We start from the raw sequence: 22570 nt of genomic DNA on the forward strand, positions 1-22570 counted from the left end.
TGTATCCCGGACTCTCACGTAGCTAGTTAAATAGGACTTCATAGGTGATCATACCTTACCAATTTGTAGATGGGAGAAATTCCCTGATACTGGTCACCCTACCTAGTCCCTATCCCCTATAACTGCTGAATATACCTGATTCCCTCTCCTTATGATCTGAACCTCAGTCGCTCATTTTCCTAAGCATTCCTTTGCGTTTCAATTATAAACCCGCACTTTTCCCATCTCCTCTCTTGCTTTCCTGTCCTCCCCTGATCCCCGAAACGTCGGACTCAGTATCCCCTACGTCGGACTTCATCTCCTATCATCGGACTCGACCTTTCTACCTTCGGGTTTTATTCCTTGTGTGGTACTGACTTATTTCAACTTAACTAGACAGCAGACCCCTTTAGGGTCGAACGCTCTTGCTCGCAAGTGAAGCAGCTAGGCAGAGCTAAGACCTAATATACTGGCTAAGTACTTTTACAGGTATCTAGTCAGGTTGTGATTTCCACATCGCATAACATTCATTAAACGCTAATCTAGTTCTACAGCATATCAGCATCACACTAGTGGTCTGTATGCCCCTTCAAACTCACAGCAAGAGCCTCAAGTTGCACAATAGGTTCAATTTTTCGATTGATGATATTTATAACTAACTGATCACATGCTCCTTACTTCTCTGCTAATGTTTGTGCATGCCTGCACTTGTCTGCACTCCACCTCTGTGCTTGTTTGCATGTTTTTACTTGTTTCTGCAAGCTCACCTTTCTGTCACACAGGACACGCAACTCGGGACCAGCAAAGACTATATATATGTATGTACTATGTATATACTTGCATCTGCGCACTCACTTGTTCCGCCATCGCAGAAATTCAGCGCGTGGGCTGTGGCTTGCTTAGGCCCAAGCCCCGGCTTTCAGCCGGCCTGGGCTCACGGCTCAGGCATGAATCCCAGTGAAAGCTGGCTGTGATGGGAACAGGCGGTGTATGATGAGATGTGAATTACCATTTTCGTACTATGTCAGAATGTGCTTCCTTCTGATGAGTAATGCAATCTTCGCACAACCTGATCACAACGCATAACGTTTGCATCGCGCACCTTCGTATTCTGCATCGCACACCTTCGTATTCAACATATTGTATCGCACCTTCGTATTCTGCATCGCACACCTTCGTAATTCAACATATTGTATCGCATATCACGCAAATTGTATCGCACAAACATTGCATCGCATCTCGTATTGCGTCCAAGTCCAGTGCCACTCATTGCCGTGCAGCTCTACCCACCTTGCCTAGTAACTGCCTTTGGTGTACTGGGTGGCAAACGGCATAATTAGGTGGAGCTGGCATCGGAAGGAAAGTCTCAAAGTCTTGGGCATTGTCTTGGTGTGATAGTCTGGTGTGCCGTCACATTGTTATACAAGTTGCAAGGTATGTTACCATCAATTGAATTTGGGCCAACTAAGTATCATACTCATTTCATTAAGATGTTTCCGATTCCAAGTGTGGAGCAGCTCGATGACACTGGTCAATGTGTGTGTGTCTGCAAGAAATATGGGGTTTCCCATGTTGTTTCAGTAGCAACCTGGTACCGACATCTGCATGACGCTGGTACGCAAGAGGAGAAAGAACATATTCGATCTGGAAGAGTGTTACGAGGTGGTAGCTTGCCACCTCCGAGTCATATCCCTGGCTCTACTGTTGCTAGTATTGCTTCAGGAAGCGTCGCCCCGCAACATTTCAGCACCCCTGAACGTTCACAGTGATATTGTGATGGACGTACTTCCACGCACAACACAGCAAGATGATGATGACGCTGCTTGGAGAATTGGGCGTCGCAAGCGTGCTCGGATCACGAAGCCTGACCCAGTTGACCATGCTGAAGCTTTGGTATGTAGATTTTCACCAAATCGATCAAATGATCATTTCTAAAAACTGCATTAAAGCCTCCAGATGATTTCTCCCCCCGTTCTCAAGACAATTTTTCCCCTCCCCCTCCAGACGTTAATATGGATGGACAAGGCCCATCTCCCCCTCCAGATGTTGACGTGGACGGACAAGCCCCATCTCCCCCTCCGGACGTTATTACGGACGGACGAGGCCCATCTCCCCCTCCAGACGTTAATACGGATGGACGAGGCCCATCTCCCCCTCCAGACGTTGATGCAGATGGATGAGGCCCATCTCCCCCTCCAGATGTTGACGTGGATGGACGCGCCCTATCTCCACCTGCAATAGACATTGAGCGCAGACCTCGACCAAATATTAATATTGATGTGCTTGCGGAGAGTGCAGTGCTCCCTAAAATCAGGGAAACCTTCGACTTCATCCTTGCTCTAAAGCATGCATCACTAGATGACCCTATTACCAAGCTAAGCGACGATGCAATCGAACGACTGCGTAATCCACCCAGGGGTCCTATCAACATCGACAATCCAGGAACACGTCAAAGTATTGCCATGTACCTATCGTTGCAGCTTGCATCTCAAGAAGCTTATAATCGTATATGAAGAGCAACAATACGCAATTACGCTCATGACGATGAAGACAGTATCCTGAGCTTTTATAATGTTGAAAAGCTCGTTGCGCAGTACACTGGTGTCGAGTCAATTGAACATGATATGTGTCCCGATTCGTGTTTGGCATTCACAGGCCCATATGCAGCACTTGAGATCTGTCCTCTGTGCGATAAATCACGCTGGGACCAGGGAAAGCTGCGAGCAACCAATGGCCGCAGCAAGGTCGCGGCTCAGAAATTCACAACCATTCTGCTTGGTCCCCAGTTGCAGGCCATGTATCGTGATCCCGACAGCACGCGCCATATGCAGTACCTTCATGAACACACGCAACAGATCCTTGCACAATTAAGGGCTACGCAATCCATTCCTGTAATTGACGACATTGCTGCAGGTTGGGATTACCTCGCCGCAGTACTTGCCAATGATATCAAGCAGGATGATATTGTCCTCATGGTGTCACTCGATGGCGCACAGCTTTACGAAAGCAAGCAGTCCGACTGTTGGATGTATGTATGGATCATTCTCAATCTATCGCCTGACAAGCGCTACCAGAAAGTGCATGTACGGCCAGGTGGTTTTATACCCGGGCCAAATAAGCCCAAAAACTTGGATTCATTCCTCTTTGTCGGGATGCACCACCTTGCCGCCCTTCAGAAGAATGGTCTTACGATCTGGGATGCATCCCGCGACACTGTTTTCACATCTGACCTCCATCTCCTTTTCACAACTGCCGATGGCCCTGGACTCGTCTATTGGGATGGAATGGTCGGGCATAGTGGTAAAAATGGGTGCCGTCTATATTGTGGGGTGAGAGGGAGACGTAAGACTGGCGGTAGCCACTATTATCCTGCATTGCTCAGGCCAGCGGACCGTTGTGCTCGTGGTAGCGATCATCCTGACCTCAATGTCTTCGATCTTCCTCTCGGGGCATCTGAAGGCTATGCTGAAAATCTCGAAGAACTTGTCAAGGCACCCAACACGCGACAATGGGAGAAAAGGAGGACAGACACGGGAATAACCAAACCTCCGCTTATCCTCGGTCTCAGCCCTTCACAGTCCCTCGGTGTTCCTTACTGTATGACTCCCGATATTATGCATCTAGCTGGCAATCTTAGCGACCTTCTCCTCAGTCTGTGGCGCGCAACCATAGACTGCGCAGCTGCCGATAATCCAGCCACCTGGGATTGGGCTGTTCTGAAAGATGAAGACACTTGGATCGCTCATGGTGAAGCTGTCGAGAAAGCAGGTGTATACCTACCAGGTTCCTTTGATCGCAAACCCCGCAATATTGCTGAAAAACTCAACACGAGTTACAAAACATGGGAATTTCAGCTTTATATGTTCGGCCTCGCACCTGCACTTCTATATGGATTGCTTCCGATGAAATATTGGCAAAATTATTGCAAACTTGTGCGCGGATTCCAGCTACTGTGTCAATATCGCATCACAGTTGAAGACCTTCAACATGCTCAATCGCTGCTATGCTATTGGGAACAAGAATTCGAGCACCTCTACTATCAACACAAAGAGTATCGGCTCCATTTTGTGCACCCGTGCATTCATCAAACAAATCATCTCGCTCAAGAAACTGTACAGAAAGGTCCGCCGATCTGCTATGCTCAGTGGACGATGGAGCGAACCATCGGGAATCTTGGTCAAGAGATTCGACAGCCGTCGCAACCATATGCTAACCTCTCGCAACAAGGAGTTCGGCGTTGTAGAATCAACACTCTTCTTTCGATGATGCCTGAATTAGATGAGCCACCCAAGGGCCTTCCAGAAGGTGCCGTTGATGTTGGAGATGGGTATGTGTTGTTGCGAAAACGAGAGAGGTACCCAATCTGCCCCACTGGGCAACATGCACTCGCTATCACAGCCTTTCTTCGCCATGGACAACAACTCCCTCGTATACGCAAGTGGGCACGACTTCGGTTACCAAATGGACAGACGGCACGTTCATCGTGGAGAGAAAAACTCAAACCCCTTGAGAAGACGCGCATGTCACGCAATGTCAAGGTATATTTCGAAACGTCGGCTTGTTGTTGTCAGCTTTACTAACTTCAATTAATAGATAAAACTTAACAATAAAATTCAATTCACTGAGGTTTTGTACTACACACAGCTGCCAGTTAACGTCGCCGGACAGAACGCAGACAACTCGGATGATGACAATGAATGGCACTTCGAGAATGTTGCAGTCGTGCAGATGTACTCCATGCCGCACAAAGAACTCCTCAAACTCTCATCGCAGACCCTCATATCCTGCACACTCCTTGATGATATTCTGGCAATTGATGTCAAAAATATTGTTAGCGTTATCGCAATGGTCCCGCACGAACCGACATTGCCTTCTGGAGTTACAGAGAGCCGCTTTTTTATGATGGAGTGGCCTGGTCTAGAAATATCGAACCTGGGAGTACCATATTCTGGTTTTGATATTGGAGGTGGTGATGAGCTAGAGGATGATGATAATGACAATGGTGCTGATCTTGAGTAGTTTCATTGTCGTAACTAGTACTTCATGATAATTCTTGCAACTCGAAGCCTTTTCCTGCGCATGATACAGCTTCAAGATTATTGATTACAGGTATTACAGGTATACGGCGACTGTCTAACAGTATCATATTACAGTACAATGCAATGTATCTGTGATGAGCAACTATGGAAAAAACGTGCAAGTACAACATTGGAAACGAGTGGTCAGGTGGAAAGGAAAGGCGTGCAAGTAAAGCAAAGCGAGCATGTGCAAAGCAGAGGACAGGAAGAATTCACAACAGTGCCTTGGAAAAAATCTGATGTTCATCGTACATTTCATCACGGATCTGCTGATAGAGGGCCCTTTTTTTAGCCACTTCTGCTGCTATTTCCAAGTGGTAAAAAGGTCGAACTGAATAGTGCCATGGCCGAAATGGGTCGAGCGGGTCCTGGTTTGGATTTCCATAAAGCCTAGTAAGTAGACGGCAAGGGTAAACTGGGGAATCCCTTCAACATCATGTCAGTCGAAGCATTACAAATACAAAAGGACGCACATGGAAGTGGGTTCTTTGCCTTCCTCGACCTCTACTTTTATTTGCTCTATCTCATCTACCTTGATCTTCATATCATCTCCCACTGCGCTCGCAGTCATGAGTCTCTCAGCTTTGTTAGTATCTTCACTCTTGATCTTGTCACTGGTGGATTGAATTGATTGATTCTTGCTGTCTTAGATGTCAATATGAGTCTACAGTCGTTTGAAATAGAACATACATCATATCCGACAGGCTTGGTAGTGACTTTGTGATGTCCGAGTCCTTGATACGAAAAACAATCCTCTGCAACATATCGGATAAGAAAGGTATCAGCAACAAAAAAGAAACCTCACTTCAAGGTGAGTCGGTATTTCTAGATCAAAGCAGTACATGTCCCATGAAGAGACATCACCACTAATCTCAATGAGGCCGACGCTACCAAGCACACTGATTGTTGCATTCGACATGGAAGGAAGTAAGTGAAATGAAGGTACACACTGCGCCAACTTGATAGGACTTAGTAGATAATTTTGAGGCTTGGCGGACAATTCCGGCGGAGTTTCAAGGTAATATTACTGGTCTCATGGTATGCATGGCGTCTTTCTCTTGAATCTCTCCACCGTATCGACTGTCTAATATGTTTGAGAGCAGCTCATTTTCTCATGGCGGGCACAGGCAATTCAACTTTCCTCCATCAGGTCAGAATTTATTACAAAATCCTCGGTGGGGAGGGGATTTCACTCCATCCCCCCTATCTGGCGCTACACCATTACCAGAGGACCCTTTCGAATCAGGCACTTCGCATGCACAACGCTTCCACCAAGTAAGTGCCCATTATATGTTTGTCGCACCAGAAATATATTTTTAGGGTGCATATATCCATGATCACCAGCAAATATCGGTCCTACAAGACTGTTGTAAGACTTTAGAGCTGGAGGTGGTCAAATTGACTACCGAGCGTGACTCCATCAAGTAAGTTTATTTTTGTAAGGGAGATTCAGCTAACTTCATCACATGGCAGGGAGATGTTTGAACGGCTTGCCAGTAGTACTGGAAGGCTTCAACAGGCTGACCCTCTGCAGCTCAATGCGCCACTCATTTCCAACTCTAATCGACCATCACGCACTACACATCCGAATGTCCGTTTCTGGGAACAGGCCGATTTTCATAAGTGGTGTGACACTCCTGCGGGTCAAGGTCACCACTCTTCACACACAAACCTGGTCTATCTTGAAGACGAAAATGGCCGCACGGTCTCGTCACGAACAATCAAAGCCATACGAAGGGTGCTCCGTGGTGGCTGGAGCGAGCTTGTTACTCGCAAGATCACCCCGCATTCTTGGGGTAAACTATCAGCATCTGGAAGACAATTGATCCATAACTTCATGGAGAACAAGTTTCCCCTTTTCAAACTTGCTAACAACGGATGGAAACTAGATCACCTTGCTACTACGACATACCCTGCCTGGCGCCGAAACAATCTTGACACCAATTGTGACTGGAAGTCAGGCGGGGTAACATCAAAAGGAGGACGATAACGATGACATCGATAACAAATGTGCTGAGAGTGATGGAGAAGGCAGTAAGGGGACAAAACGAAAGCAGACAATCAATTCAGTTAAATGCGAAGGGATGAAAAAGAAAAGAAAAAGTTCGTCATTATCTTGATTTAAATACCACATTAACGCAATTATATCTTAGTTACTCCTACTTCAAAAACACATCATGTCATGTCCCTATCGTCCCCATCTCCACCACCTGCTCTCAGATCTCTGACACCTGCTCTCAAATCTCCGTTGCTTGCTCTCAGATCTCCGTCGCCTGCTCTCAAATATGTGTCGCTTGCTCTCAAATCTCCAATGCCTGCTCTCCGATCTCTGTTGCCTGCTCTCCGATCTCCGTCGCCTGCTCTCCGATCTCCATCGCCTGCTCTCGAATATGTGTCGCTTGCTCTCGAATCTCTGCCGCCTGCTCTCAAATCTCTGACTCCTGCTCTCGAATCTCTGATGTCTGCTCTCGAATCTCCGACGCCTGCTCTCGAATCTCCAACGCCTGCTCTTGGATCTCCATTGCCTCTCATTCAGTCAATCGCAACTGTGGATGCTATTACTTCACTCGATGTTGTGTCTAATGCAGACAAGAATATCCCTACCGAAAGCCAAACGATTCCTGCACCAAAACCTGTTAAAATTACGATTATGAATCCACTGTGAGTTCAAATGTCTGGCTATATTCGCTACTAACACAAGTCAGCAGTTCTACACTCGCTCTATGTGCCGCAAACATGCAGTTCCCACCACCTCCATCTCCACCAGTAGTAGTCAATCCTGTGCTCGGGTGCGCAGTCCAAAAGGCGACCACAAGCACTGCTGAGCCATTGTCGAAGCCAAAGAAAGCCAAGGGGAAGATGCGTCCAAGTCAAACAAAGAATGGACGGTAAGCATATCACCGTTTCATAGAGCTCGACACTTACTACTATACACTACAGTAACTTATGTGCCCATCGCTGGCTCAAACAGATCAAAACGAATGGGACGACTGACGAGTTTGGTGTATATTATATGGGCCTTGCTGAGAATCAGCGCACGGTATGTCTTCTTTGGCCCTCTTGCTCCTATATTCATCTTCACATTATATTAGGCTTACGATAAAGAGGCTGCTGAACTTGTAAGTCGCTATCTGATAGTATTTACTATACTGACGAGTCGGATGAAATTTTCATAGGTTGCCACCGACAAATGGGACAAGACTGTCGGGCAAGGCGAGATGTACTAGGCTCTGTTTTCAACCCGTTTTCAACACATATTCTGCTCATTCGCTTTTCGATCCGTCCGCTGCATTATCGGCTCGTCTTCATCATGCTTGCAACATTTTTTCGTCAGTTTTCGAGCTGTAGCATCCCCCACTACGTCTATTACTGTGTACCTATGATATCCCAGGCAATTGTAGATGTGCGATATAATAATATCCTACACTATTAGAGCATATTCTGCGAGGGCAGCCAGAGTGCACGTGTATATGCGCTGATATGAACCTGGTGTGCTCGAATCATATGGGAGCATCAGAGACTTTGCCCCGTAATATTGCAAATATGATATGATTCTCATCTTACTTGATAAATATCACCTTGAGTGTTTTTTTCAACGACCGCTAGCCAAATCACATCTCATCATACACTGCCCACTCCCATCACAGCCAGCTTTCACTGGGCATGAATTCTGGCAAGCCTAAGCCCCTCCAGGCCAAGCCTAAGCCGGGGCTTTGAGCCCAAGCTGGGCTGGAACATCACTAATCAGTCTAGAAGATTTGAAGCACACCGCCTTTCTCATCAATTTTGGTGTTGCGAAGGAGTATCGCAACTCCTCCACCAGAGCTCATATCCCATTTTGTAAAGAAGAAATGTGTTTAGGAGTTGTCTTAGTACTTTTACACCATGCAGCTATTCATCTTAAATATGATTTTCAACTTGAAGTCAGTTTTGAGCCGGCTCCAAACCAGTTCAAGCCGGTCTGTGCATTCACATGGTTATAGCCGGTCAGCGAAGCCAGACCGAGTCGTGGGAATGGCTTACTGAACCGACACCCAAACTGGATACAGTCGGAACCGGCTCACTGTTAACCGAGTTGCGGCAACACTAAAATTTTGGATATAATATGAGGATATTTGATCTGATTTTGCCAAAAATATCTATCAAAATCATCTCATGGCCGATTTCCTGATGCTACCACTCACTTTTAGGCTGTAACGGTGCGATGTCATTGCATCGTTGCAGCCTGCAATGTTCATATATATTTGATAACTAGTGCCAGTGCTACATCTCACGATAAAGGCATGAATTGCTTTGACAAGGAAAAGTTAAGTTACGAACAAATGAACCTGTTCAACAACTTATGCCACGATCCCTTGCTGACTGTGACGTCGCAATCTTGCAATCTTGCTAGTAACTCATCATTGCAGTCTAGATTTACATACATTATTCAGCAGGAGCACAGTTTGTTCAGTATATAGTCCCTACGACCAAGCACGAGGGGATGACTCGGACCTGAATCTTCAACTTGAAATGACAGCAGAATCACCATTAAGTATGCAGCAAACTAAAGACAAGTTGTTGTTCGTCAAGTACCCTACCATGAAAAACAAAAGATAATAATCAAAGCATCGAGCTGTTCGTGACCAACTTGTACATTAGTATCATGATATTACGCCTTTTCCGTCGTCGTAATCAATGGGGGCTCGATCCGTTCCACGCCCTCAATGTGCATCCTGCCATAGAGGTCAACACCAGTGACAGGTCCATCAGTCATCATGAACACTCACAAAACCTCATCCTCAATATCCGTGTGGTCAGTGACGCGAAGGTACACCATCGGTGCGGCGAAGATCATGCCAGCAACTGTGAGACACCACGTTGATAGGAAAATGTTCATGTATCTGAAAACATCGATCATCGATTCAGCGGTTTGTTCGCAAAAAGGGGGGATAATAAACTTACGGGGCACTAGCACCATCGGCAGCCCAGACACTTGCTGCACCCGCTGATTGCATGCACTTGTCTGTGTGGGTTCTTGATCAGTATCGAACTTGTACTTCCGATTCAAGGTCGATACGCACAGAAGCCCGTGAACACGGCAAGCTTGGCAGGGTCGTTCGACATTGCGCCCATCAGCCAGTATGCATATGTCTGCCACATCGAATCCAGGAATCCATAGAAGATCATGAGCCAGACATGGGCAGCGTAGTTTGAGTCGTAGATATCGATTTTGTAAGCACCTTCCGCAAGCTCCTCAGTGCGGGTATATGTCCTAAGGATCGCATTGATGTGAATTTGGACGTGCGGTGCGGTAAGATGACTTACTTTTGGTAAAAGTATGCCCAGACGTGGACAACGAAAATCATGAGGAACACGAGGGCCCAGCCGTAGAAGGCACGGACTCTGCGCCGGACCTTCTGCTGGTCAAGGACAAAGTAACCAATGAAGATGGATCCAAAGATCTGTGATGTCCAGTACATGAAGTTGTTGAGACCCCGAGCACGGATGGTGAATAATGCGCCATTGTAATCATTGAATTCTGTATGACTTATCAGTAACCACACTGATCCTAAGAAGGAATATACGAACGCCAGGTGTAGAAGTAATTGCTGGCAAGGAACATCGGAAAGAGGAGTATAATCCAAGGGTCGGTCTTCAGGGCTATGAATAGACTTAAAAACTCCGTCTTCCAGGATGGGTGGCGGACCAGGTTCACGCGAGTTCCGTCTGTGCGGACCATTTTGTCTGGGTCCGCCATGAACAGCGGGAGAAATACACCGATGAGAGTCAGAATCAAGAAGCCAATCTAATGAACCGTCAATTTCTGTTAGCAATAACGGATCAAATGACTTACATATGTTCCATTGCCAACTGGACACAACAAAATGAGTCAGTTCCGCGCTGAGATAGCAATATTGTACCCCTTACCGCTGTTGGCCTTTCAGTGGAGGATATGAGTGTCCACATATTCACAAATATAACACTTCACCCACCGTACTCTTGAAATTGAGTCCAAACGCAACAGCAGACCCGACAACACCTCCAAGGTTGAAGATGGCCCAAAAGATACTGATGAACATGCCTTTCTGAGCCTCAGTGGGGTATGACATCATCAGCGAGCCCTGCGCGGTCCAAAGAAAGGCCGCACAGACGCCGAGGATGGCACCGGATGCAACAACAAAAGCACCCGCACCAGGATGAATGTTGACAGCGCTAAAGGACAATGTATGAGAATAACTATTGATCGAATGATAAGGCGCCTTACAGGAAGGAAGCAATATACAACGAGTAGCCCCAGGTGCCAAACATCAGAGTCTTTCGAGGACCAATCACATTGTTAATCGAACTGCAACAACAATGTTAATCACTATAGGTAAAAGTGACAGTGATGACTTTGCCTTACCCGGAAAAGAACCCGAAAAACGCAAAAGTCGAGTACACGCCCGCGTTGGCGTTGGCCTGGTCCTTAGGATTAACTTGGCCTCCACCACCGAGGCCACCAAGTGCGTTAAACATGCCGGGGCACATGAAACACACGAATCCCAACAGCGAAATCTGTGTGATGGGGTGGTAGTAAAATCCCCTCCATCCTGTCGGACGGTCAAAGATTTCTGCGCGCTGAGAACCAGAATCCTCGCTGCTGCCGCTGCCAAGTTTATCGATTTCTGCTTGCCCGTCAGACATGGTGATTACAAGATGTAGACGGCAACAAGACGAGGAAGTTCATCGGGCCAGTGATTCTTATAATGTGTTATCAAGCGCTCATGTGGTATGAAGGACCCATGTGGCACACGGCGTATCGAGACCCGTGGCAAAGGCAATTGTAGTAAGAAACAGATCGCGCTAAAATAAGTAATGCCGTCGAAGGAAAGACATGTGCAACAAAGGGAACTAGTGCACTTACTGCACCCCGCATTCGCCGAAAGTACTGGCTCGAGCAGACGTGACTCGGAAATGAATAAATGATTTCACTGTCGATTTCATTACGATGATAGACCGCGCCATCATGAAAAGAAGTCTGTGAGGCGCTCTGAATCCCTGCAAAGAATACTTTAAGGCCGCCTACCACCAAAAGGTGCACCGGCCGGTCTGAAAATGGCATGCCCAATGCCGATGAGGAGATACCGGCGCACCCACTAGTGGATCATGTTAATGTAGAACATGTACGGTCTCTCATGCATGTCATTCCGAATGGGATCCCTTATCTTCTCGTGCTTGTTCTCAGCACATAGTGCACGAATGTCACTACTGTCGAGACTAGTGGAGGTTTCGGATATGAGTACTAAGTCTTGTGACTATGTACTATAGTAGTCTAAGTAAGGCTGCACAGTCCAAAGGCAGTACAGTAATAACCCAAACACAAAAGTAATAGCAGACTCAGGTCGCTGAGCATTCAATTCATCAGTTACCAATCCTACTCAATAACAGTTTATTTTTTGAGCGTGGAGGACGAAATGAAAACCAAGTGTGCTGTTGGTGTCACGGAGAGTGAAACACGAGCAGCTGACCGACTTGCCGAGAGACTGCCGTAAAGTATACTCATGGCGCATGATAACTCCATCAGTGAATTGATGAGTCCGTGATATGGTAAGTGCATGATGTGCATCACCGCAACGCCAGCTCCAACGGAGCAGCAAGAGAGAATCCGCAACGAACCTCTTGAAAAGTCTCGTAGTTGCGCTCCCTGCGGCTGAGACCTCAGGCGAAAGACTCTTAAGGATCGGCTCATGGCTATTTTTGAGTCACTCGCATTAATATTGGTCACCGCCTTGGACCGCCGACGACAGGGCAGATGCAGCGGTAGGTGCGGTAGACGGACCATTTGCAGAACAGAGACGTGGCAAGCTCGAGTGAGAGCTTCTACTGTCCATCTTCATTCCAGTGGTCTGTTTTTGCTGGTAATCTTTGCACTTCGGCGGCTCGGCACAGTCACACTCCGACAACATATGACATAAACTGGCAAATGAACTCCCGCTCAATACCCCTCACGGCTTATTTTCTTTGCTTGTTGTTCAAACAGAAAACAAACCGGCGAAATAAACTGTTATCGAGTAAGGTTCGGTGCATCTGTACATTGTACATGTTAGATGCTTCTGAGAATCATTTTGTGATCACCAGGTCATCCGCATCAGATTTACGACTCCACGTAGCAACCATGAACGTTAACATTCGGAACACCAATCTCGAAGGCATGAAATCAAATGTGCGTACTAAATCCATCATTCTTGCCCCAACACCACTCGTCACACACCGGGGGTTTCGACATTTTACCACATTTTGCCACTAGTGAGATCACATTTTAAATGCAATCTAGAGCGTTCCAGGCTAGGTCTAGATCTGCTTTTGATTGAAATTTTGCAAGAGGTAAAATGTCCAAACCTCCGATGTGTCATTTTACTTCTCGATGAGCTCAGGAAGTTTGTCGACATTGGGTCGATTCAAACCGAGGAAACCAGTAAGTAGATATGGTTAGTAAGATGGCAAGGCAACATAGAGGGACTAACAAAACCTCATCATCAATCTCCGTGTGGTTCTTTACGCGGACATAGACCAAAGGGAAGGCGAACATCATGCGAGCAGTAACTAGGACCCAAGCAGAAATGACAATGTTCATATATCTGTTAAAGAATAAAGGTTACGGCCGTTGCCAACTTGCAGAGCGTCGAATAAACAATTGGCGGATCCAGAAGAGTGGAAGCATTTGTAGAAGAATATCAGAACAAGAGCTATTACGTGGCTTCGATGTGAGAACAGAAGCCAGCGAACTTTGCAGGACATAGGGCCTATCAGCCAGTAGGCAGTTGTTTGCCACGTAGAGTCGAGGAAGAGCATAGAAAATTATGAGCCATACATGTGTGCAGGTAATCGGGGTCATTGATATCTATCTTGAGGGCAGTAGGAGGCTCTGAGGCGCGAGTACGGGTCCTTTGAAATTCACTGTCATGTCTCAGTGTCTGACAAGAGGTAGATAGCGACTTACTTTTGGTAAAAGTATGCCCAGGTATAAATAGCAAAAACAAAGACGGCTACAATCGACCAGACCAGCAGAGGAACGCACGGAACCGCTTCAAATCCAGAACCAAGTGACCGATGAAGAATGAACCAAAGATCCGAACCGGTATAATACACCAAGCTGCTCAGGCTACGGGTGCAGATGTTGAACAAGGCGCCGTTACAATCGTTGAGTACTGCAAAACGCATCAACCTCTTACAGGGTCGTTTCCCTGTGATGTTTGACTTACGCCACGTGTAGAAATAGCTGCTGACAATAAAAACATAGGAAACAGGAGAACCATCCAGGCATCTGTTCTTCAGAGCCACAAATAGACTGATGCACTCAGCTTCCAAGAAGGGTGGCGGACAGGCGCGACTTTGCTTCCGTCAGTGCGGATCATGTATGGATCTACAAGGAAGATGAGCAGAGCTACACAATGAGGGCGAGGATGAGGAATAAGATCTTCATGAGTACGATCTAATCAATCATAAGAACTTGATCACGGTTACAGAGGCCTATGTACATGGGTTCCGTTTACAACTTTGTTCGCTTAATTGCTTTCTGTTTATATAAGTAGTAACAGCTTGTATAGCAAGGATGGTTTACCGTCGAGTAAAAATTTGTCCCGAAGGTCACTGTAGAGCCGACGGATCCCAGGTTAACGATTGCCCAGAAATAACTGATTTGAACGCCCCCTTCTGAGCCTCGGTGAGGTACGCCATCATCCCGCTGTCCACATCAATGCAACACAGACACCATCAATGCAGCACAGACACCTGAGATAGCTCCATGCAGTGACGACGACAAAGTCACTTGCACTAGATCATGGCATGTTCGTTGCTATCGACCGAATGAATAAAGATGGAAGACAAGACCAACGAGCATGTAGGAAGCAGTGTATAGAGGCTATCCACATGTTCCGATAAATAGGCAGAGTCTAGATTTGGACGCGACATCCAGCAGTGCGTACGACTGACCCGGCAAAAAAGGTGGGGTAGCATAGTGAGTGGCGATTGCGTCTGCGCTAGTAGTTGCATCAACTTGACCGCCAAGACCAAGACCGCCAAGGACGTTGAATATACCCAGGCACATACAGCAGACAAAGCCCACTAGGTGGACCTGTGTGATCGGGTGATAGTGGATAGTAGATACTTTTATATCCCTCGGGACGCTTGAAGACTGCAGCTTGTTGAGCAGCTGAAGTGTTAGATCTGAATCCGCTCTTGTTTGCCTTTCCCCCCTCACTGGTTGACGAAGGAATTTTAAAGAAGAAGCGTGCCTCGCAAAACTCGAATTTCAAGAGCGCTCATAATTATATGGCGCATGATCAAATGACTCGTCTGCAGATATCAGTTATGTGTTCTGCGTGGGACGCAATATGGAGGCTCGATACCGGACGGGTTAACTTGAGATTTTTATCGTATGTCATTGGGCATAGATAGTGCCCTAGGTGAGAGAGGAATCCACCGGGAAAGCACCTTATTTCATCAAAAGAATTTGGGTCGTGAACAAGTGTACTATGTATGTTCAGTATAAAAGTTTAAATTTAAAGCGAGTACGTACCATAGGCTTTCAGGCCGCGGCGGCCTGAGTAAAGCAGAGTAAAGCGGGTTCCGCTCAAGCACTGAAGTACTCACACGTCCATGATGGAGAGAAATCAATGTGTCGATAACCAGCGCCGGCCCGCAATCTATTATGTAAATCCTGCAAATTCTCATCAAGTTTTAAATTGTTCCAAGGACTGGGAACGGCAATGATGACTTATATCATAACTCGACTGGATATCGAACCGAGACCACCTATTGACCATCAGTCCAAAGGTCCAAAGAGGAACCCAGATGCCGACCGGTAGACACCAAGTTCACCTTGTCCACTGTCGGCAGCGTGTGAGAATTGATTTGTGTCCTATCAACACCTATAACGCACGATTCCTTTTGATAGCAAGACGACAACAGATACTCGAAGATACAAAAACAACAAAAATCTCATTACAAGTTCGTGTGTCATAAATACATCCTCTCTTGCTGGGCGAACACATGTCGCTTTATTTCTTCTGAGACGGTACAGGAAGTTTCTCGACGTTTGGTCGGGCCAACCTGGGGAAACCAGTAAGTACGTAAGGTAACAGGGCAACAAATTAACTCACAGAGCCTCATCGTCCATCTCCGTGTAGTCTTTACGCGAGCGTAGACTAAGGGGAAGGCACATATCATGCCGGCAGCCGCAAGGACCCAAGTAGAAATGAAAATATTCATATATCTGTAAAGGAAAAATCCCATGTTTACAACGTTCTTGAAAATAGTAAAACATCTTTACGGTTTTTGCACAGCATCGAGGCGCCACACAACAGCGGATCCAGCAGACTGGAAGCACTTGTCTTAGAACGATTAGAACTGGGGACTGTTGCGTAACTTCAATGTGAAATAGTCTTACAAAAGCCAGTGAACACGGCGAGCTTTGCGGGGTCATTGGACATAGCGCCCATCAGCCAGTAGGCAGTTGTCTGCCACATAGAGTCGAGGAGACCATAAAAAATCATGAGCCATACGTGTGCAGGGTAACCTGGATCGTCGATATCCATCTTGACGGCTGTAGGAGGGTCGGAGGCGCGAGTATAAGTCCTGTGGAGTTAAGGGTCATATGTTGGACAGAAGATGGACCGTGACTTCCGACTTACAATTGGTAGTAGTATGACCATAGATGAACAGCAAAAACCAAGACTACTACAATCGACCAGCCTAAGAATGCACGGACACGTCTACGGAACCGTCTCAAATCCAGAACAAAGTGACCGATGAAGAATGAGCCAAAGATCTGAGCAGTCCAATAAACGAAGTTGTTCAGGCCGCGGGTGCGAATGTTGAATAGGGCGCCATTATAATCATTGAATTCTGAAAAATACGTCAACCTCTCGCAGTGTTATTTTCCTGTGATGCTTGACTCACGCCAGGTGTAGAAGTAGTTGCTGGCGAAGAACATGGGGAACAAGAGGACAATCCAAGGGTCCGTTTGCAGTGCCACAAATAGACTGATAAACTCAGTTTTCCAAGAAGGGTGACGGATAGGTGCGACTCTGGTTCCGTCAGTACGGATCATCTTATATGGGTCTGCAAGGAAGAGGGGCAAGACAACGCCAGTAAGGGAGAGAATCAGAAATCCGATCTTCAACAATATGATCAAAAAAAAACCCATAGAAATTTCATCACAATAACAGAGGAACTCACATAGGTTCCGTTTCCAACTTTGTTCGCCTGATTTCTGTGGATGAACATCGTATAGCATGTACAGCAAAGATAATTTACCGTGGAGTTAAAATTCGACCCGAAGGCCACCGAGGAGCCTACGACACTTCCTAGGTTAAAGATAGCCCAGAAGTAACCAATGAACGTCCCCTTCTGAGCCTCGGTCGGGTATGCCATCATCAAGGAACCTTGCGCCGTCCATACCAATGCCGCACAGACGCCCAAGATAGCTCCGGCGGCGACAACAAAGTCGCCTGCACCGGGATGAAGGCTCGCTGCACTATTTGATCCTGTTTAGGGACTAAAAGACAGAGCAAGGCAGGACTCACAAGTAAGACCCGATTAACAGAGAATATCCCCATGTTCCGAGCAATAGGCAAACTCTAGGTCCAACCACATTGTGCACGGAGCTAAACAGGGATAAATCAAATGATCATACGATACCGAGCACTGCGGGCGACTGACCCAGAAAAAAAAGGCGAAAAATGCAAAAGTAGAATAGAGAGCAGAATTCGCGTTTGCGCTGGTAGTTGCATCGACTGCACCAGCAGCGCCAAGACCAGTAAGGGCGTTAAACATTCCCGGGCACATAAAGCACACGACGCCAACCAAGCAGACCTGTGTGGCTGGGTGGTAGTAAACACCCCTCCATCCTCTCGGACGCTCGTAGATCTCGACTTGGTCAGTAGATGAAGTTTCAGATCCGCTTCCATGGGCCTTTTCTTCTCCAGTGGCCGACATGGCAGAAAGAATGAGGCGAGACGCGCAGCGATTGATTACGAGTAGCCTCGTTTATAATTATATGGGCGCAAGGCTAATCGAGGCCCGCAGGAGCTCTCTGTGTTTTGCGGCAATAGGCAGGCTGGATAGCTCAACTTGAGTGTGCCGTTATGAAGTTCAGTTAGGCATGTATTATGCCTCAGGTGTGACAGGTGACCTACTGTAGTAAGTACCAACTGGAGTTCTTCGCAGGTCTCCGCTTGGTTCCGGTCCTTCCGGAAGTCGATAAGAGAAGTGTCTGACGAATATGCTCTTGGGAAGATGCCACATCAACCCGAGTCCGAATTGAGGAATTTAGGGTTATGGGGGTTATCGATACTAAGTACTAAGTTATCTAGTAAGTAAAGTCGAGCGCTTCAACGATAATATGCGGAGGAAAATTACCATGTCGCGTTCCTGACCATACGATCCCCTGGGCACCCAGACGATATTTTCCTGACTCCCATGTCATCGCCCACCGCTGGGTTCCATGAGGTTCCAACTTGAGATACCCAGAAATGAAGAGCATTAGTACTAAGAGGTTTAGTTGATGAAACAAGCAGAGCCCTGCATAGCCTCGAGGGCACGTTCCATCGGAAGATCACGTCGGAGATTATATAATGTTCGCTTTCGGAAAGAGCCGGAGAGATCCGAACGACTGTATACGGCAGGCAAAACTCGCTCAGACTTGCTCGTATCCACCATAATGTCTAATCTATTCGAAAACCTTTTCTACTGCATCAAACTCGTTCATTGTACAAGGATCTATTGGCCACCCTCCACGTGGAACATGGAACATGAGCAAGGGCAATGTGCATCATGCCATTAATGAATCATGTTATTTTCTCCAATGTTGTCACGGTATCCTGTTTGATGTTATTTCTTATCACTCTTATTGAAGTTCTTCAATGCGTCCAGACTTCCGAGGCGTGATATGTCCCTAATGAGCTCGACGAAGATAGCAAGTTCTTGGCATCAGTTCTGATTCATCCCAATGATCATCATCCCGTTTTTCTAGCACAGAAAATCCAGACTCAGCCTGTGTACCCTAAGCAACCATGTTCTTCTTGAAGTCGAGAGATTATCTGTGTGCAGATGGTCTTCGTACAGCGAATTATTGAGTTTTTTATAGCGAGTTTCCATCTCCTGCATCCAGTGGTAACTTCCATAAACCTTCAAACTTCCAAGTTGGGAAGCCTAGCCTTTCATCAAAGCTCGCTTTGTATTCAAATTTTGTGAGCGCACCGCGCAGTTCCTGATTAAGCTTACTGATCGAGGCTTCATTGGGGCTGCGGTCAGGGTACTCCGTAATCTGTTGGAGCATGCTGGATGCATTCCATTCCTATGGTCACCTGATTCAGGTTTCCGACAAATAGCGGTATCTTTGACAAGCACCGGGATTGATCAGGTCCTATGCATTTCATGAAAATATGAAATTCAAAATTCTCTGTGGCTCATCTATCAAATATCCGGCGGTATCAACGACACTCATAGGGGAGGAATCGTTCCTGAACTGTTTTGATGAACCTGAGTCTGACTCTAGTAGGACATCCGTATTACCCATCCCCCACTTTGGGAGCAGCAGCGAGGTACGAGTGGTGCGCTGACGTCACACACTTATGCACCTGTGGATACGGTTGTTGCTTGCAGTCGTTCAATGGGGACTAGTCGGGCATGTCGGACATGAAATACATATGACGCAGGGCGTTATATTCTGGCACGCCGTCACCAAGACGTCTCAGGATCCTCGATACAACAACTAGACACGCTGGGTGATTGGAGCCTATATAACACATTTCTGTTCATCGCGTCTGCTGACCTAGTATACAGAAAATACATACTCAATCGACTACTCCTCTAGTGGCTCAATCAAACCATAGATAGGGAAATCCCTTCTTTTAAAACTCGGCGGTTCGCCAACCATCCACATCGTCAGAATGAATGTGAGACCGTGCCGAAATACTGCAAGGGAAGACCTCAGGACAGCTGTAGTAACGGAACTGTTAGCAACGAGAAAATAGAATACTGCGGGGAACTCAAGTACCGAACCACACCGGGGATGAACTTGGGGGTGAAGCTGATTACTTTGCCTTGGTCGTCTTTGGCAGAAGTAATATGCAATGTGGCCAACATGGTCGCAATGGAGCACCACGAGGAGGCATCAGCAGTATACCGCCCTGATTAAAGTCTCCGTCAGCGAATCTTTTGTAGGATTAAAATAACTTAATTAACCTGGACATATACGCCGGCCAAGGCCGAAAATGTATTGTGCGGGGTCGTCACTTGTTAACGCACCATTAACATCGATGAATCTCTCTGGCATAAAACGAGATGCATCGGGGTACCGCTTTTCATCCCGTGTAACGCCCCTGCAATCAAGTTAGTATGACGAAAGCTGGGAAGAACATATCGGACCATGTGTTGTATGCGATGATTGCGCCTGATGTACGATATATTATAAATGATTATTGTTGGTGGGACAAAAACAGCGGACCTTTTGGAATGAAATAGCCATTGTATATGTCATCGATCGAGGTAGCATGCGGTACGCCTATGAGATCATCTTCAGTACAGACCAGATCACTTGGCGTAGAAGAATACCAATGGGTGTAACAGGCTGCCATCGGAAAGTTTCCCGCACAACTGCATCAATGTAGGGTAGTGATGCTCTGTCCTCGAATGTTGGCAGCCGATCTCTTCCAATCACCGAGTCAATTTCTGCTTGTGCGCGTTTCTGAACGTCTGGATATAACACCATGGCCAAAACAAAGACCATCGCAGTTGCCGCAGTCTGTAACGATGATAAGTAGCGGACAACACGACGGAGTTATCCACTTACCGTCTCATACGAAGCTGTGTGATATTGATGTATGTCGAGAGCATAATGTTGCTTGTAAAAAAGCTTACTTACCTATAATAGCGGTAGTAGCTGCTTTCCTCAAGGCATTCTTGAATGCAGGTTTGAATGCCTCCTCTTGCATCTCCATCCGTCGCAAATTTTCTGCAACCATTGAAGATTGAACGTCGAACGAGCTGTCGGCCTTGGCAAAAATCAAATCAATGTCTGAAACCAAAAAAAAAAAAATACCCACCATGTGCTGGTGCACATATTGGAGTGGCACGTCGGCCATTTGATTGACGCGTTCGGTCGAAGTTCGAGCATCACGCTTAATCGAGGATCCCCAGCACCAGTCAGGTAACTTCAGTACTAAAAGTGCATGTTATGTTAATGTTTTCTCGTCTGGGAGAGTTGAGCTCACAGAAGGGGAAGGTTTTAAGCATCAGTGCTCTCTCTGGGGTCAACAAGGTCAAGCCCGGAACCAATGCCTTTATCACAGTCTGCACCACAGGATCGTCACGAGCACTGATATTATAGTCATATACAGTTGACATCACAACAGATAACGAGAATCTGTAAACAAGTAAATAATCGTTCAATTGGTAAAAATCATTTACTGACGTTGCGAAGTGGTCATAATAGTTTTGAGGGTCATCGACTAAGTTGACGACCATCTCACGAGCTCGTCTGATCTGCATTGGGTAAAATTTCAATGCAGATTCAGGACGGAAAGTTTGGTGGAAGAGTCGTCGGCAGAGACGCCATTCATCACCATAAGCTATGAATGCAAAGTTGATCGATAAACCATATCTGCAAGAACCTCAGACTGGTTGAATAGAAGAATACTGAAAGCACGCACGGCTCGAGTGTAGCTAGGTGTGGTCGATCGGAGTAAATACGAGAACGCTTGTCCAATAAGTCTTCTGCGATATGCTGAGAATTGATCACGACTATGTCCTCGTCTAGATTTCGCACGAAGATCAAGTCCCCTGATGTAATGATTTGCACCACATATACCCTATACTATCTGTTCACGTACCATACATAGCACCCCATTCGGTATAAGTCAGCCAAGGCTCCTTAGCGTCAATAGATAAGACGTTCCCTAACAGTGGGAGCGGCACTGGGCCAGGAGGAAGAGAATGGTTATTCTGTCGCTTCTTGATCAACCGCATAAATGCCGTGACCGCGACAAAGGACAGAGGAATGCCGACGAGGATAGCAAGCTGACCATTAACTGCAGGGGCCATGATTCGAGCAGTGGTTTGGCAAACCGTATATGATGCAAGCGTCCTTATAACCACGGGGGGGTAATAAATCGGCGCCTGTGCGTTGATTATGCGTCTCGGTCGTGCGTCTCGGTCATGCGTCTCCTATAGTCCGGATGTGTCTATTGCTTCTAGTTCAAATCACATCAACTTCTGCAGCGGAAGCGCATAATCTGGCCAGATGGGGTAAGGAAGGACATGATCATGGAAGGCCAATTGACATACACAAGATGTGAAAAGGGTATAAGATCAGGCGGGCGGCATGCACAGGAGCGTCGTGACGTCGTATTTGAATGTGGCAAGCAGCTTGCCTACCTTTACATTCCAGATTTTTGTTACATCCCCATGGTATCCGCCGGTCGCAAATTTTGTGTTTTGGGTGAATAGATCACCCCCAGTGAACATCGGACATTGCGGGAGCGTGTGAG

The 22570-nt window shown here is 46.7% G+C and overlaps 9 protein-coding genes across 9 annotated transcripts; 5 read left to right on the plus strand and 4 right to left on the minus strand.

Annotated features, from left to right (window-relative positions):
- Nucleotides 1-2603: 2603 nt before the first annotated feature.
- DFJ58DRAFT_622406 (uncharacterized protein) lies at nt 2604-2807 on the plus strand (the record flags this gene model as incomplete). The annotated part of the gene is made up of 1 exon (XM_041381054.1): nt 2604-2807. A coding segment is annotated over one exon (204 nt), but the record flags the coding sequence as incomplete, so codon positions are not given.
- A 786-nt stretch (nt 2808-3593) lies between these two features.
- DFJ58DRAFT_671041 (uncharacterized protein) lies at nt 3594-4998 on the plus strand (the record flags this gene model as incomplete). The annotated part of the gene is made up of 2 exons (XM_041382919.1): nt 3594-4517; nt 4573-4998. 2 exons carry the CDS (start codon nt 3594-3596, stop codon nt 4996-4998), a joined length of 1350 nt encoding a protein of 449 aa, XP_041235856.1.
- Nucleotides 4999-5269: 271 nt separating this feature from the next.
- Nucleotides 5270-5976, minus strand: DFJ58DRAFT_736275 (uncharacterized protein; the record flags this gene model as incomplete). Its single annotated transcript, XM_041386771.1, has 4 exons — nt 5270-5483; nt 5531-5698; nt 5748-5812; nt 5863-5976. 4 exons carry the CDS (start codon nt 5974-5976, stop codon nt 5270-5272), a joined length of 561 nt encoding a protein of 186 aa, XP_041235857.1.
- Nucleotides 5977-6146: 170 nt separating this feature from the next.
- DFJ58DRAFT_736276 (uncharacterized protein) lies at nt 6147-7047 on the plus strand (the record flags this gene model as incomplete). The annotated part of the gene is made up of 3 exons (XM_041386772.1): nt 6147-6332; nt 6378-6481; nt 6531-7047. 3 exons carry the CDS (start codon nt 6147-6149, stop codon nt 7045-7047), a joined length of 807 nt encoding a protein of 268 aa, XP_041235858.1.
- Nucleotides 7048-7239: 192 nt separating this feature from the next.
- Nucleotides 7240-8284, plus strand: DFJ58DRAFT_847955 (uncharacterized protein; the record flags this gene model as incomplete). The annotated part of the gene is made up of 5 exons (XM_041393545.1): nt 7240-7718; nt 7766-7945; nt 7998-8097; nt 8150-8176; nt 8234-8284. 5 exons carry the CDS (start codon nt 7240-7242, stop codon nt 8282-8284), a joined length of 837 nt encoding a protein of 278 aa, XP_041235859.1.
- A 1159-nt stretch (nt 8285-9443) lies between these two features.
- Nucleotides 9444-11910, minus strand: DFJ58DRAFT_822850 (major facilitator superfamily domain-containing protein). Its single transcript, XM_041392082.1, has 11 exons — nt 11443-11910; nt 11305-11385; nt 11033-11252; nt 10968-10977; nt 10894-10910; nt 10629-10845; nt 10365-10578; nt 10121-10311; nt 10002-10062; nt 9827-9940; nt 9444-9772 (listed from the first exon to the last, which is right to left on the minus strand). Exons 1-11 carry the CDS (start codon nt 11721-11723, stop codon nt 9709-9711), a joined length of 1470 nt encoding a protein of 489 aa, XP_041235860.1. The 5' UTR covers nt 11724-11910; the 3' UTR covers nt 9444-9708.
- A 4039-nt stretch (nt 11911-15949) lies between these two features.
- DFJ58DRAFT_918138 (MFS general substrate transporter) lies at nt 15950-18017 on the minus strand (the record flags this gene model as incomplete). The annotated part of the gene is made up of 10 exons (XM_041395578.1): nt 15950-16130; nt 16181-16293; nt 16351-16411; nt 16468-16655; nt 16712-16925; nt 16980-17196; nt 17259-17285; nt 17337-17556; nt 17606-17686; nt 17716-18017. Coding segments are annotated over 10 exons (1602 nt in total), but the record flags the coding sequence as incomplete, so codon positions are not given.
- A 1916-nt stretch (nt 18018-19933) lies between these two features.
- On the minus strand, nt 19934-22124 carry DFJ58DRAFT_736280 (cytochrome P450; the record flags this gene model as incomplete). The annotated part of the gene is made up of 13 exons (XM_041386773.1): nt 19934-20021; nt 20080-20212; nt 20268-20404; nt 20451-20475; nt 20530-20586; nt 20637-20826; nt 20875-20888; nt 20947-21076; nt 21128-21243; nt 21296-21447; nt 21496-21684; nt 21734-21863; nt 21914-22124. The coding sequence occupies 13 exons, from the start codon at nt 22122-22124 to the stop codon at nt 19934-19936; spliced, it is 1572 nt and encodes a 523-aa protein (XP_041235862.1).
- DFJ58DRAFT_822885 (uncharacterized protein) lies at nt 21913-22529 on the plus strand (the record flags this gene model as incomplete). The annotated part of the gene is made up of 2 exons (XM_041392083.1): nt 21913-22315; nt 22368-22529. Coding segments are annotated over 2 exons (252 nt in total), but the record flags the coding sequence as incomplete, so codon positions are not given.
- Between the last annotated feature and the right edge of the window lie 41 nt (nt 22530-22570).

This window comes from Suillus subalutaceus, assembly GCF_016647625.1.
Source record: "Suillus subalutaceus strain FC151 chromosome Unknown DFJ58scaffold_259, whole genome shotgun sequence".
Taxonomy (NCBI): domain Eukaryota; kingdom Fungi; phylum Basidiomycota; class Agaricomycetes; order Boletales; family Suillaceae; genus Suillus; species Suillus subalutaceus.